This window comes from Pseudopipra pipra, chromosome 5 (genome assembly GCF_036250125.1).
Source record: "Pseudopipra pipra isolate bDixPip1 chromosome 5, bDixPip1.hap1, whole genome shotgun sequence".
NCBI lineage: Eukaryota > Metazoa > Chordata > Aves > Passeriformes > Pipridae > Pseudopipra > Pseudopipra pipra.
In genome coordinates, this window is record NC_087553.1 from 11241036 (window position 1) to 11255572 (window position 14537).

The following is a 14537-nucleotide window of genomic DNA, read 5'->3' on the forward strand; positions in this document are numbered from 1 at the left end:
TGTTTTGTGCATCTTTTGTGACTTTCAGCTTTCTGACAAGTACCAAAAATGACAATTAAAGCAAGAATGACCCCCCAGCAACCTCAGGATGTTTGTGGCCAAAACAGCAAAAGAACTGATATCCCAGAACCATGTTCTACTGAAACCATCCTCTTATCATGCAGCTGGTCTTGTTTTGGCTTACCTCCCAACCTCCCTCTGTGCCTTCACTCTTATGATCCCAGCTTTTTTCCAAAGGAAGAGCACAGGCTGGACAGACATTGTACTGTTAGGGCTAACACAGAGCAAAGCCCTGAGTTAGTGTGCTCAGCTGTTCTGCACACCTGTCTGGCACAGTCCTGACACAGGTACAATTCATGAGCACATGGCACTGAAATCCTCAGGGATTTTACCAGGGAAGTAGTGAGAGGATGTGCAAACTGTACCTTCTCAGAGCCTAAATATGAACAGTTTGGCATGCAGAAAGCAAGGGGCTCCTCCTCAAATAAACCTTTTACACCCAAACCCTAAAACAAAACCTGACTCCTACCACAATCTTTTTTAAACAAGTAAGCCAACGTTCCCTTTGCCCCAGCTTACCTTTTGGGAACAGGGGAACAGCTGAGGCTGAAGGATACCAAAGTGTTTGGCAGAAAACCAAACCAGGAGGTATCCTGCTAAACACCCTGAACTCGGCAACACCAAAAGCTGAAATGCATAACGAAATTTGTGCCTCGAAAACAGGGGGTATTACAAGCACAGTTCACAAAATTTGCTTACAGTTCTTCTAAACTAGATATATTTCCTTAAGCCATCTTTTCCCACGTTCTCTGTCCTTTACTCACCGTTCTCTCTGCAGCAGTTATCACACATTCTGTTGCAGTTTGCAGAATCCCACACCTCATCAAAGTGATGGGCTATGAGCACCCGGCGACACCTGGGAGAGCAGAGAGGGACTATGGAACCCAAGGGTTATAAACCATGAGAATGGCAACAAGAGGGGCCCTTGGGACAGCTCATATCTCAAGACTGGCATGAAGAATTATCTCAGGAAAAAATCAGAAAACAAATATTGCAACACAGTATTCCCTGTCAGTTATGCCAACAGGAATAATGAGCTGACAGCGATGTAGGAACGGTTTGGTCAAAGCAGAAAAGCATAATCTGCAATTTCAATAGAATGAAAAATCCTAAGAATATGAACTCATACTGAGGCTAACAAAGTCCACAACATGGATACAGGTGTTTTCCATGAAGTATTCCCAATAGCTCAGTGCAGTAGATAAAGCATTAAGCACATGTGGATTCCTATATGGCCATTAAACACTTGTACATTAGAGTAAAAACCAAAGCATTCCAATTTTTCCTCTGGATGGGATTTGAAATCCAAACAGTGTTGGCTGACAGGTATTTCACTTCTTCCAAAATTTTATCCTGAAGCTGTCAAGTTTGTTCTTGTGAGTGGTTTTGTTTGGTGATGGGTTGGGCTTTGGTTTTGTTTTGGGTTGTTTTGCTTTTTTTTTTTCAAATGCCCTCTAAAGAACCTAACAAAAATAGACTATTTAAAGACTAAGCAACCAAGCCACCACAGTAACTTACTTGTTCATATTTTGGCAGTAAGATACCATATCATAGAGCTTCTCTTGCCCGACATTTTCCATCACTACCATTGAGCTGATCCTGAATATATCTCCAAAACCATAATACAAAATGCAGTCAGCTTTTTGGTCATCTCTACCTGCAATGCATTAAAATGAACACAAAATTAAAATCTCAACCAATTGCCCCTCAAGGTCCCTGAAAAGCTTTTTTCCATGTAGATTCAACTCTGCTTTTGAAAAAGTAATGATGCATAAGATCAAAAAACCAGAACACCACTAAACATTTTTTTAGCCATAACAGCTATTTATTCTGCTATACATTGATCAATCCTTAAAGTTCCCTGCTCCACACTCCCCATCCTACTTGTATTCTTGTGGCCACTGAAATTCATACAATGATTGTACATCATCTAGAGACAATTGGAGCAAATCACACATGCCAGTTGCTATATAGAGGAAAATAACTAAAAAAATCATATATCCATTCTGGTAAGCCACAAATGTCATAAAAATCAAGTAATTAAAAAATGCTGAGTGAAGGGCTGGGTACCCACTTACTCCTTGTTATACTGCAACAGAGGACTGAGATCATGAATGCAGTTTATATTTGCTTTAAAGCCTCTTTACAGAGGCAGTGTCATTATACACTTTGAAACCTGTCTCAGAGACAGGAGACTTTGCACAAATGGCTGAAAAATTGAAGTACAATTTTACTGGTTTAATGGATGTAAATGGTGGCCTTGCAAAAGCCATTTCCCACCTGCACGTCCACTCTCTTGGTAGTAGTTCTCCATGGATTTGCTCATAGAATGATGAATTACAAACCTCACATCAGGTTTATCAATTCCCATGCCAAAAGCAACAGTTGCCACTACAACCTGAAAAAAAGAGATTAAGAAACCATTAGGGTACCAAAATACAATTTGTTTGAATGAGACATAAGTCCAAGAAAAGTATCTACTTAACCTGGATTTGATTTGCTGCCCATCCTTTATGAACTTTGGTTTTATATTTAGCATCCATGTTTGCATGGTAAGTCCCTGCCTTGATTCCCAGTTTCTGCAAACTCACAGTAACCTGCTCAGAATCCTTCTGAGAAAAACAGTAAACAATTCCTGCACAAAAGTGAAAGATCCATCATTGTAATGCCTTGAAAAAGCCAAACAATCCCCAACACTTAAAAACAATTGTGAAGGTTTTATTAACTTAAAAATAATGCATAAAAAGAATTATACAGTCTTTGTGTCTATTCAGTCTGCAGTATGGAAGGAAACCTCAATTATCAGCTTGGACTTGTAGGCTAAAGAAGAAATATGGTTGTCAATCCACATAATCATGGGAGCGTTCTATTAATGTTAATGGAGGACAATGCTTAGGAAAGGTTATGTAAAGAGGTGCTGTTCCTTATGACATCTTTGGCATCTCACCTGAGGTTTCAGATAAATCTGCTTTTTTGTCATTAGTCAGTCTGGGCTAAGTCAGGGATTACACACAAGGCCATGATCATCTTGTGATCATCTTGGCACAGCTCCTTGGAAGCTGCTCATCACATCCACAGAGCTCACAGCAGAGACAGGGACTGACTGCTGCTCTGGAAAACTGGGTTCTGTTGCCTTTGCAAGATGTCCCTCCTCTTAATTTGCAATACATAATTCACTGATTACACCAAGTCCAACTTACACAGTTCTGCTTTCAACACAAATCAACCTATAACACCCACTGGGGGCACTAAATAATAGATGAATCTTATAATCAAATATGAAAAAGAAGCATCAAAGATACTAAGTCTCCTGACACAGATATTCAATGACACATGTACACCTGTTTTTATGACCTTAAAAATTCCTGTTATTCCTATCTATGTGAACATTGTTCTATATACATCAACATTCTATTTCAATACTTCAGAAGATACAAGTAGGCAGTAAAGAGATTTAATCACTAATAAATGAGGAGAGAAACTGTTCAAGGTATGGACCTTATGAAATTTCATTTATTCTAATGCTGGATCTTTAATGTAATATGAAGGTAGAATTTATTTCTTTACACATTTCAGGATCAGTTGAAAACATCCCAACATCTGTAACGTTCAAGATTATGAAAAATAATATGTGCACTTTTTTTGACATTTTTTACCTGACAGTCCTTTGTATCTTCCATTAATGGTTTTAACTATGTCCTCAATGAAATCTTCATTATTTGAAGGCTTATGCCGAACCTCAGAAGTAAAATACACATATGTCAGAGTTCAAGTGAGCACACAGTGTGTCAAACCTGTTATTCTATTTCTTACAGTATGACAAACAAAACTATTCTGCCATTTAACAAAAATTCTTTTTGTGTACAGTCAGACTACAACTCAAAAGTCCACAGAAAAACAAACCCATAAGTTTTCTTCATCATCAAGAAAAATAAAATAACCTGTGGCCAAATTGAAAATGCAGCATGACACAATAATTTTTGCCATCAGAGGACATATTTTCCAGCAGGTTGCAGCAGTTTGAGCCTGCTGCCTGCCTCTCTCCTGTACACACTGCTGTCTGCTAAGCCTTGCTCACACAGACAGAGCAGCCCAAGTCCCTCAGCAGAGGTCAGCAGGTTCAGCAACATGAAGCAATCAAATAACACCATCATTCATTAAAAAGCTGTTGATTATTAAAATCTAGACTAAAAAAATCTACTCTAAAACTCATCAGCTGTACCTTACAGGAGGCAACATGACAGCAATGCAGCTGAACAAAGACCTACCTCATAGTACAGGTTGGGCCGGTTGAACGAGGCAGTAAAGGTAATGCACTTCTGAACATGCAAAATTTTCTGAGCATCCTTTAAAACATGATTTGTAGCTGTTGCTGTCAGTCCAATCAAGGGAGTATTGGGAAACTGTCTTTTCAAGATACCAAGAGACTTGTAGTCTAAGCAGAAAAAAAACCAATGTGGAAATAAAGAGATTTCTCTCCACAAATCCAACCTTCAAAAAATATATTTATGTAGATAGTATCCAGTGGGATAATACTGCAGTTACCAAAGTAGACGTCTTCTAATTCAATTTTACAGAATCACAGAATGGTTTAGGTTGGAAGGAACATGAAAAAGTATCTAGTTCCAACCCCCCTGCCATGGGCAAGGCACCTTCCACTAGACCAGGTTGCTCAGAGCCCCATCCAACCTGGACTTAAACACTTCCAGGGATGGGGCAGCCACAGCTTCTCTGGGCAACCTGTTCCAGTGCCTCATTACCCTCACAGTAAAGAATTTTCTCCTAATATCTAATCTAAACCTACTCTCTGTCAGTTTGAAGCCATTCCTCCTTATTCTGTCACTACATTTTCTTGTAAATAGTCTCTCTCCATCTATCTTGTAGGCTCCCTTCAGGTACTGGAAGGCTGCAATTATCAGACAATTCAGAAGGCAAGATATCTGGAAATAGAAGCTCTTCAAGTTAGGAAAATGTGAGTGGCATCACATTAACCAGCATTTGGGTTATTTTGCCAGTCTGTTTTTACAAACAGCTTTTGAGTAAACACAGCTTTGCTAGTAAATAAGCAATGTGGAATTTGGATACATAGACCAGACTGTAATAAGGAAAGAATTTAAAGGCTCAATACTGACAATCACTTCCTGCCTTAAAACAGAAATGCAGCCAGAGGTGCATATCCAAATGCCACATTGCCTGTTAAACTGTCATGGCTCTTGGCTCTGACAACACTGTTTAACAAAACTGCAAAGGTTGATTTTACAGTTCATATTGCTTCAAATCAGGTTTTCTTTCAAAGGCAAAGAAACAGTAACCAGTAACAATATTCTAAAGCTGCCAAGACAGGGAAGAGACTGAAGCACACTTTCTTCCCCTGCAAGTCAAGGGCATTTGTTTCCAATTGCTTTAGAGGTGGTTAAAATATATCTCATGAATTTACAAAGTGCTCTACCTCTGTTACCCAAAGTGCCAGGGAACAGTGTACAGAATGATACTTTTTCATGTAGCAGTAGATTAAAGATAACTGTACTGTCCACATTAGAGACAGCAGCCAAAAACCTTGATTTTATGAAGCTCCAATTAAAGTGAAATGAATAAGGAGTTTTTCAGAACACTGACAGAAAACTCTAATTTGAAATCATCCCTATTTGCACGCACTTAGCTCCTGGGCAAGGATACAGTCATTTGTGAATTAAATTCCTTGAGCCAACAGAGGTCCTAATGATACACTAAGAATTTACTCAACACATGAAGAAAGCAGCTTTATTTCAGGCCCAATTATTTGTTAATGCCTGAATAACCCTGCAGACTGGGTTTCTGAGGAGCATACCAGGCCTGAAGTCATGGCCCCACTGACTACAGCAATGGACCTCATCCACAGCAACACGAGCCAGACACCCGGCCTGGTAAGCCTTCTCCAGCTTGGACATGAACATCTTGCTCTTTGCAATCTTCTCTGGGGTCACATAAATGAGCTTCAGTTGTGAATTCCTGTTTAGCATTTCGCTGTGGACCCACTTCACGTGCTCCTGTTCAAAACAAAAGGAGACATCAGCGGGTAACAAACTGGGACAACACGCTCAAGTTGCTTAGTGCTAAGGCTCTTACGAGGTGATTAGCAATTCAGAAGGGGTAATTAACAGAGACTGACAAACTGTTACACGGTATTTACCACTACTATAAGCCTCTGGAGAAGACTGTTATATATAAAATGTTCATTTTAATACTTGGAAAATCTCTGGTGGAACTTTGAAAAGGCAGAGTATTGAATAATTTGTCTTTGCTTCATCATGTGGTATCAGTATTTTCCCAGTAAACTGTAACAGTTGGCAGTTGGGATAATTCTCTGCCATAATCTGATCATACAGTAGAAGCATGATCATCACAGAATCATAGAGTGGCCTGGGTTGGAAGGGACCTGAAAGATCAACTGGTTCCAACCCCCCTGCCATGATAATGTACCAAATATGCCAGTGGTACTACAAGTGTAAAATAATTTCTTGCACACAACTGTGGTCTTTATTACTGAATTTTCAAAGTGCTTTGCCTCAAAGCAGGCTTCAAGTTTGCACATTGCATCAAGCCACTGACTTATCAAATCCAGTGTCACCTGCAAAGTTAATGATCCCAGCCTCTTGCTAGTCAGGAAAATATATTTCACTTTAAAAAGCAATTGACTAATAACAGACTAATTTGGGAAATAAGTTGCTTTTTGGTCTCTGGATCGAACAGCTTTCCATCCTAAAGAGAGATAAATAGTAATGTCAAAGCCTGCAGGGCTCATCATGTTACTAGTTGACAATAATCACCTACTCCAAGCCTAGAAACCGAGTAAAAATTTACAACACACACCAGCCAAAGGTACTTCACATCCTCTAAACAGCCCCAAGAAACCTATTTATTCCATGGAAGCTGTTGGTTTCCATGTTTGTTGATGTAATTAAAACAAGAACACAAGATGCTCACTCATGTTACCCATATCACAGCACCTTGCTGGCAAGATACTGTTGACAGGACAGCATTAGCTGGTAAATCTGTGTCATCCATTCAATATTCACAAGCAACACAGAGGTGAGACACCAGCACATACAGCACAAAAACCACGAAGACTTGGTAGTTAAACATACCTTGCTGCTTGAGGCATTTAATAAAGCTGCAGAAATTCCAAGCTGTTCCAAAACCATGAGCTGATCTTCCATAAGAGATATCAAAGGACATATCACGAGTGTGAAACCTGTAACAATCAATCATTGTGCCAACTGAACGCTTCACATGTCACAAATATCTCCTCTAATACTTTTTACTAATGCATCAGCCCTGCTCTCAAGAAACTGCCAAATGTAAGCTTAAGCTTCATACACAGCAGCAGACTCCCTTCCAAAATAGCTGACAAGTGAGTGCCAGATCACACTGGGATAATTCTTATTAAATGTCCATCACATGCACCTCCTCTTAGGATCTAGACCACAAGCAACTGAGCTGCAACAAACAGAGTATAAAAATCAATATACAAACCAAAGCAAGTTGGATATCTCAGTCATGAGGTAAATTTACCACAGAACTAAGCAGTGGTAGGTAATGGTAAATTTGGTCTTTGTAAATAAATAAAGTTCCATGCAATTGGATGGGTTATGTAAAAAAAAACCCCAACCAAAACCAAACCAATCAAATAAAACCACCAAAAAAAGCTTAAAAACTACAACTGGATACTTATTTTTAAAAGTTATTATCCCAAATAATCTGAAGCTCAAGCTTCAGAGTGGAAGAGACAAATGATAGATATCCATACTTCAATACTTTACAGTCTGTGTATTGAATTAAAAAGGAAAGAAAGGAAAAATAGTGACAAACTTTTTAAAAGTTCTTTCAGTGTTTAATAATAAAATGTATTGAGTAGAATCTTGATAAAATATGTGCCTTGGAGATATGATTTAGATTTAAATAATTTAAAGCAGCTATTGCTCCTTCAGAGAAAATAAAGAGAGTAAAGAAAATATTTCTAGCAAATCTATCTCATGTAGTTGTTCTTTTTTCCCCCCCATACTGTGATATCAGACACCAACATAGTGGTCATTTTCCAAATACCTATAAAAGAGAGAAAATAAATGCATTTCTTTATGTATGTCCTTTTTTTTCCTTACATACCATCAGAACAGACAGCTGGTAACTGGTAGCAAAGGCTCTTGCCACCACCTGTAGGCATGACAAGAAATATATCCTTTCCTGCCATTGCAGCATTTACTGTTTCAAGTTGCAGTGACCTAAACTTCTGGAGTTTAAATTTGCCCTGCAGTGCAGTTTTTATCTTCTCATACCATGGAAAATCTGTTAAAGGGAAAAAAAACCCACAACAACAAACATGTTTCATAAGCAAGTTGAAATATAAGAAGGAAGGGTAATTTACATATTCAATAACTAAATCAGGAAGCAACACAATTTTAAGTTCTGGGAAAGTGTTTAAAGATTCAATAATGGCACAGAAAAAGCCATACACAGCCTGAGTCCATTTAAACCAGTTTCTAGGGTGGACTTTTGGAAACTCTATAAAATGTAAACACAGTCCACCCCCAGATCAAAGCTCTCATTGCACATAAACGTGAACTAATGCAAAAAAACTCACAAGCAGATGAAGAACTTCAAAGTCCTAACGACCATGTTAACTCATTAGTCCAAAATTAACTGGAAATGAGAAGCCCACCCTGGAAATAAATCAAACCAGACCCTGAGCCCTGCAACAGTTGTCCAAACGCTTCCCTCATACAAATGCAGCAATTACAAATAGTATAATGAAGCAGGGATGCATTTTTTTTCCATATATTCCATCAATAATAAGCATTTACTAAAAAGGTGGGGGGAAAGTTTAATCTTCCCCAAAATAATCACTCCAATGTATTTTTTTCAATAAAGAGCTAAAGACTGCATTATTTAAAGAGATAATATTGTAAAAACTTAAATTTCAGATGCAATGGTATGAACTATTTTCATACCATTAAAATTAAAATGCAGAAAAACTGTGGGAACCCCAGGTTACACCACATGCAATACAAGAATTAAATTCTGGGACATCACAAAGAAGTTTACAAAGAGCACAGCCAAGATCCCAGGCTCTCTATACCCAAGAAAAGCTTCCCACTGACTTCCATGAGCTTTATACTGGGTCTAAATTTAGCCACTGCTCTTATTCAAAGTGCACTCAGCACGGGATTGCAAAGATGTTGGTTTTCAAAGCACAAGAGGAGAGAATTAGGCACAGAGCTACCCAAAACAAATAATTTGTTCAATAGCATCAATTTACAATTATAAAGTATCAGTATTCTTACATATGCATAGCAGTTGTCTCAAATATAGATAAATATGGATTAAACTACAAAATAATTTCATTTTTAAAAAAAAGCAAAAAAAGCAAATACATACAATAGATACAGACATTTCCAGATTGCAATTGAAGTAAAAAAGGAGGGGAAAAATAATTAAAATATCTGAGTCAAATTTGGCAAGGCATAATGTGGTCAAGACCCACCAACTATCCAAGGCTTCGTTAAATGTTGAACTTGAAAAGACAGCACTTCCAAAAGGACAGCAGCCCTCAGACCACCATGGGGCACTTGCCTCTTGCACTAACTCCACCATACTAATGTATTCTACATTAATTTGGCAGTCAGCATCCATCTAATTTGCATATATTTGGAACGATACTGAAGCTGCATAACCCATGTCAAACACCACCAATGTCCTACCCACTCAAGCAGGAAAGAACTCAGAGTGCAAAACTGTTATTCTCAAATCTTGAGACGATCAGGAGCAATTATTTCTAGAGCACAAAGTGGGAATGTAAGTATTGCAATACCACAGAAACACAGAATATTCTGAATTGGAAGGGACCCACAAGAATCAAGTCCAACTCTTAGCCCTGCAATATAATTTAAGAACACAAGCATTGCAATAAAAATTTACTCTGGGATTCTTAGAGCAAATCAAATCAAGTTGTGACTTTGCAACAAGGAAAGAATGGAAGTAGTTCTGACAAGCCATTCTTGTAATAATTCTGCCCAGAACTCAGATTAGTATTTAGAAATGTCCAATGAGTACAAACGTTACCCCACGTAGGATAGCAGGTCACCCAGCTGATGAAAATTAAATAGGACAATATAATTATCCAAACAAAACTCTCTATGAATGCACTTTCCCCTACTGAATTAGTTCACCTCTCTGTTAAGATATTTGAATTTGACTCTGCAAACCTTTTTTGTTCCATGCCTCGGCTGAGGTTTCAGTGTCTTTACTTCCACCTGCCTCCACGTCTCCTGAGGATTGTTTTATCAGATCCTTCACTCTCTTCTTCTTTTGAATGAGTTCCTGCTGTTTATCCACAAGCTCCTGTATCTGCATCTCCACTGCTTGCAGCTCATTCTCAATAGAAACCAGCACCTCCTCTAGCACTGCAAGGAAAAGCAAGGTGAAGGCACAGCAGAGATTTCAGTAACGTGCTAATCCCCAGTTTTAAATTGCATGTAATTTGTTGGCTGAGAACAATCCAAAACTAAACATAAGCAAAAAGCATCTGGAGAAACAGACAGCCTGACAGGGGCACTGAGAAGATGATAACATCTAACAGTGTACATGCCATGTAAAAATACTTGTCAAGGCTTAAAAACTCATTTCTTCTGTTAGGAGGTCATATACACACAGGTGCACTGTAAGCTGTCATCTCTGATACACTGTATGAGAGATATGCAACACTATCATTGCCTGTGTTGACTAATAGAGAAAAAAAAAAAAAAAAATCCAGTTTCTCAAGAGCAGTGCCTCTCCAGAGAAACATCTGGAATTATTTTCTTTCCTGCAGCTGCGTGTCAAGCAGTGGAAAGCACACTGCAGCCTGTTATTAATGCTGGAAGAGTTCCAATGAAGACGAGGATGAGGCCAATCCCAAGGTGAGCAAAACATGAGAACGTTGTTAATAGAAAGCATTTACATGTGAGAAGCAGTTAAAATCTTCTGGGGATGGAAATAGGGACAAGGTTTGGATATGGAGAAAAAAACCACTTTTTTGAAGACAAGCAACCCTTCACATCTGAAAAAAAGTGAGTAAATACTCCCTAAAATCTTGGGCTACATAAGTGAATTTGCCTCTTTACATCCTATTATGCATCTGTAGGAATTACAGATTGCATTCTAGAATCCAGTCCTCAGGGTTTAAAAGAATAGTTAACACGCATCCCTGAATGCCAAGTGTGTATCACTATTTCAGAGCCAGGTTGGAAAAACATAAAAAGAAATTATTTCCTCCCCCAACAACCCCCAAAATAAGAGATTTTGATCCAACCATAGCAGATATGATAACGTGCTTGTGGAAGCAAAAATGTATGACATGGAAAAAGATATCCTCATTTCAAATGGCACAAAATAGGGACATTTGTCTTCCTAAATGCCCACTGTTACCTCAGCAGGAGTTAAAAGTATCTTAAAATATGAAGCAGGTTTTCAGAATATTGAAAACCAAGCAACTTCCTTGACAAGCTTGATTGTCATCATAGTATGTTTTGGTTTGGAAAGTACCTTAAAGACCATCTCATTCCAAGCCCCCTGCCATGGGCAGGGACACCACCCACTAGACCATGTTGTTCAGAGCTCCATCCAACCTGGCCTTGAACACTTCCAGGGATGGGGCATTTTGTTTTAGTTTTTATCTAGGAAATAAAAGTTAGCCAGTAAAAGAAATTTTTCCTTCAAATCTGAAGTATAATAGGATAGACCCCACAAACTCTTTTCTGCATACATTAAATTCATACAAATAACAAGCAGTAACATCAGGAGACAGTGTCTGTCAGCTTAAAGAAAGCAAAATGAACATATTGAGTACTAAGTGTGGATTACCTGCAACAGCTGTCATCTTTGGAGATTAACAATGTTATCCTTGGGAGACCTTATTTAACCAAGCAGCTGCTACTAAGAAGAAAATAAAATCAATAAATTTAAAACTATATTTTGTAAGCAAACTTTCTAAACTTAGAACAAGTTTACTGCAAGAGATTCTTCATTAACATCGGTGTTAATATAACAGTTTAAGTACTGGTTCATTTAATCTCCTTACATAAACAAGCCCCATTAGATGACAACTGCTTTTTCCCTTCTGCAAAAGGGACAAACTCACAACCAATTCCCAAGGGAACAGCTTGACAGCCTTCTAAATGAATCCAAGTGATAAGTATCCAAGCCACAAATTTTCTGAGAGTCATACACAGACCACTCACTCACATACCTTTGACCTATCTTTTTATTTGCCTCTTCAAATACTATTTTACAGAAAAGCCTGAACAAATTATATTGATCCCCTTAAAGAAGCAGCCACCATAACACCTAGAGAATCTGCTAGGAAGATGGAGAAAGGTAGTTTGATTCAGAGAAGGGGGATTAGTTTTTATTAGATCATCAGTGAAATTAACTTAGAATTCTATTTATTGGCTCACTTTTTGAACAACATTCTTTGTCATATCATATGGTAACAACATCAAACTTAAGAAATTTGATGTTCTCTCTGTTATTGAATTCTGAACTATCATATATATGGAAGCCAAGGGAAGGTGAAAGGGAACAAATTCAGCAGATCCTCACTATCAGCTGATTCTACCATAACAAATATTTTACTGTACTCCTATAAACGGGGAGAAAATATAGATTAAAGAGAACGTGTGAATAAAACACTGACTTTGCCAGAAGAGGTTATGATTAAAAACAAGTTAAAAGTTCCCACTTCAGAATGAAGTTGACTATTGTATAACTCAGCAGTGTCCAGGTCACACACAAAATTTGAGCTACACAGTTCTGTCTTTATACCACCTGTCACTTGCACAAACATATATGGAAACATTAGTGTCCCCAAAGTACAGAGCAAGCAGGGACATCCAGAAAATCAGTAGGAGTGGCACAGACACACTGTAAAATGCATTACACTACTGCTATTGCCCAGTAAACATGAACCCCACAAATATCACTGGGCTAAGAGCCCAGGAAACATGAGCCATTTTCTTATCCAAGCAGTGGGAAGGGAATAAAAATTTCCTATGGAAGTTTCCCTTTGTGCTGCTAAAGCTCCACAAGTCTTTAATTTAGTGCCTGTCTCTAAAAGCAGTAGCTCAGCATATCTTAGAATTCTGTACCACCACTGCCAACAAAGACCCCTAAGTGCCAACTGACTCAGCCTGAAAACTTAACATGAGCTCATAAAACTTAAGTTGAACTCAGAGCTTATAAACCACAGTGGAGGAAAGGCAAGTGGGAGTATCTTGCCCATCTGGCAGATTTACCCCACCGTAAAAACAGTTCAGCTCCTGTGAATTTATCCCATTTCTAAAGAGCCCACGGGCAGGGAAGAGGCCTCTGAGCAGACACACAACGGCCTGAGGCAGACAGGTGAGTCACCAGCATCACCTCCCACTCTGCACTGACAGAAAACACCTTCCCAGTACTGGAAAGCTTGTTACTTCTCCTTCATCCAGCCTCCATACCAAACCCCTCCTGCCCCAACCCTGAGAAGTGATGGTAACAGAGGGTTATCATGCCCAGAACCCTGAAATTACACAAGCAGGATGTGTCACCTTAGCGGGAGTTCAGCCGGGTACAAAATCCCCCATACAGAAATCTGGGAGGTCACCTTAAAAGAAAAACAACAAGAAACTATTAAGAGGAGGGCACAAAAGAGCCAAAGCGGCAGCAGGGAGGTGTGGATACAGGGATATTGACAGAATCATGGAATCAGGAAGGTTGGAAGAGACCTTTAAGACCATCCAGTCCAACCGTCCACCACCGTAACCCCAAAAACTGCATCACCCAGCGCCAGATCCAGGGATGGCGACTCCACCACCTCCCCGGGCAACCCGTTCCAATGCCTGAATAAACACACGGGCCGTCTCAGCCTTTTCCATCCCGAACATCAGCAGCGGGAACGGGGCCGGCACGGCCGGGCAGGGGAGCACCTGCTAGGCGGAGTGGGAGAGAGGGAGGGAGGCAGGGAGGGAAGGAAGGCAGAGAAGGAAGGCAGGGACGGAGGGAGGGAGGCTGCCAGGGAGGCAGGGAAGCACCTGCACGGCAGGTGCGGGGCAGGGGGGAGCGGGACGGATGGAGGGAGTGATGGACGGACAGAGGGAGGGAGGATACCAGGAACAAGCAGAGAAGCACTCGCTCATCGGGCGCAGGGCGGAGCAGGACGGATGGAGGGAAGGAGAGAGGGAAGGATGGAGGAAGGGACAGAGGCTGCCAGGGCCGTGCAGGCGGAGCAGGACTCTCCGCATCTCGGTGCCGCTTCCTCAGGCACGTCGGGTTTAGCCTTAGCCCGGGCCGATGCCGCCCAGCCCACGAGTTAGTGCCGGGACACACTCCCTTATCCCGCTCCCTTATCCCGGTCCTCCATCCCGGTCCCACCTGAGCCGCACCGGGCCCCGCCCCTTCCGCCGCCACCGCCCCTCGGCCAATCACCGCGT

The 14537-nt window shown here is 40.1% G+C and overlaps 1 protein-coding gene across 5 annotated transcripts in view; it reads right to left on the bottom strand.

Annotated features, from left to right (window-relative positions):
• RECQL (RecQ like helicase) overlaps positions 1 to 14491 on the bottom strand; it is a 21560-nt gene extending 7069 nt beyond the window's left edge. Inside the window, exons 1-13 of one of the 5 annotated variants that reach the window (XM_064654435.1) lie at positions 14215 to 14491; positions 13656 to 13711; positions 11935 to 12003; positions 10299 to 10496; positions 8203 to 8382; positions 7185 to 7291; positions 5888 to 6086; positions 4329 to 4495; positions 3717 to 3798; positions 2547 to 2695; positions 2341 to 2458; positions 1579 to 1717; positions 825 to 916 (exon numbers count right to left, since the gene is read on the bottom strand). In XM_064654435.1, the coding sequence (XP_064510505.1) occupies positions 825 to 916; positions 1579 to 1717; positions 2341 to 2458; positions 2547 to 2695; positions 3717 to 3798; positions 4329 to 4495; positions 5888 to 6086; positions 7185 to 7291; positions 8203 to 8382; positions 10299 to 10496; positions 11935 to 11950 (1447 nt within the window). In that variant the 5' untranslated portion in view covers positions 11951 to 12003; positions 13656 to 13711; positions 14215 to 14491. Of the gene's footprint in view, positions 1 to 824; positions 917 to 1578; positions 1718 to 2340; positions 2459 to 2546; positions 2696 to 3716; positions 3799 to 4328; positions 4496 to 5887; positions 6087 to 7184; positions 7292 to 8202; positions 8383 to 10298; positions 10497 to 11934; positions 12007 to 13655 lie in introns of all 5 variants that reach the window. The other 4 variants (XM_064654434.1, XM_064654433.1, XM_064654432.1 and 1 more) reach the window with 4 other exon arrangements.
• Positions 14492 to 14537: the final 46 nt, after the last annotated feature.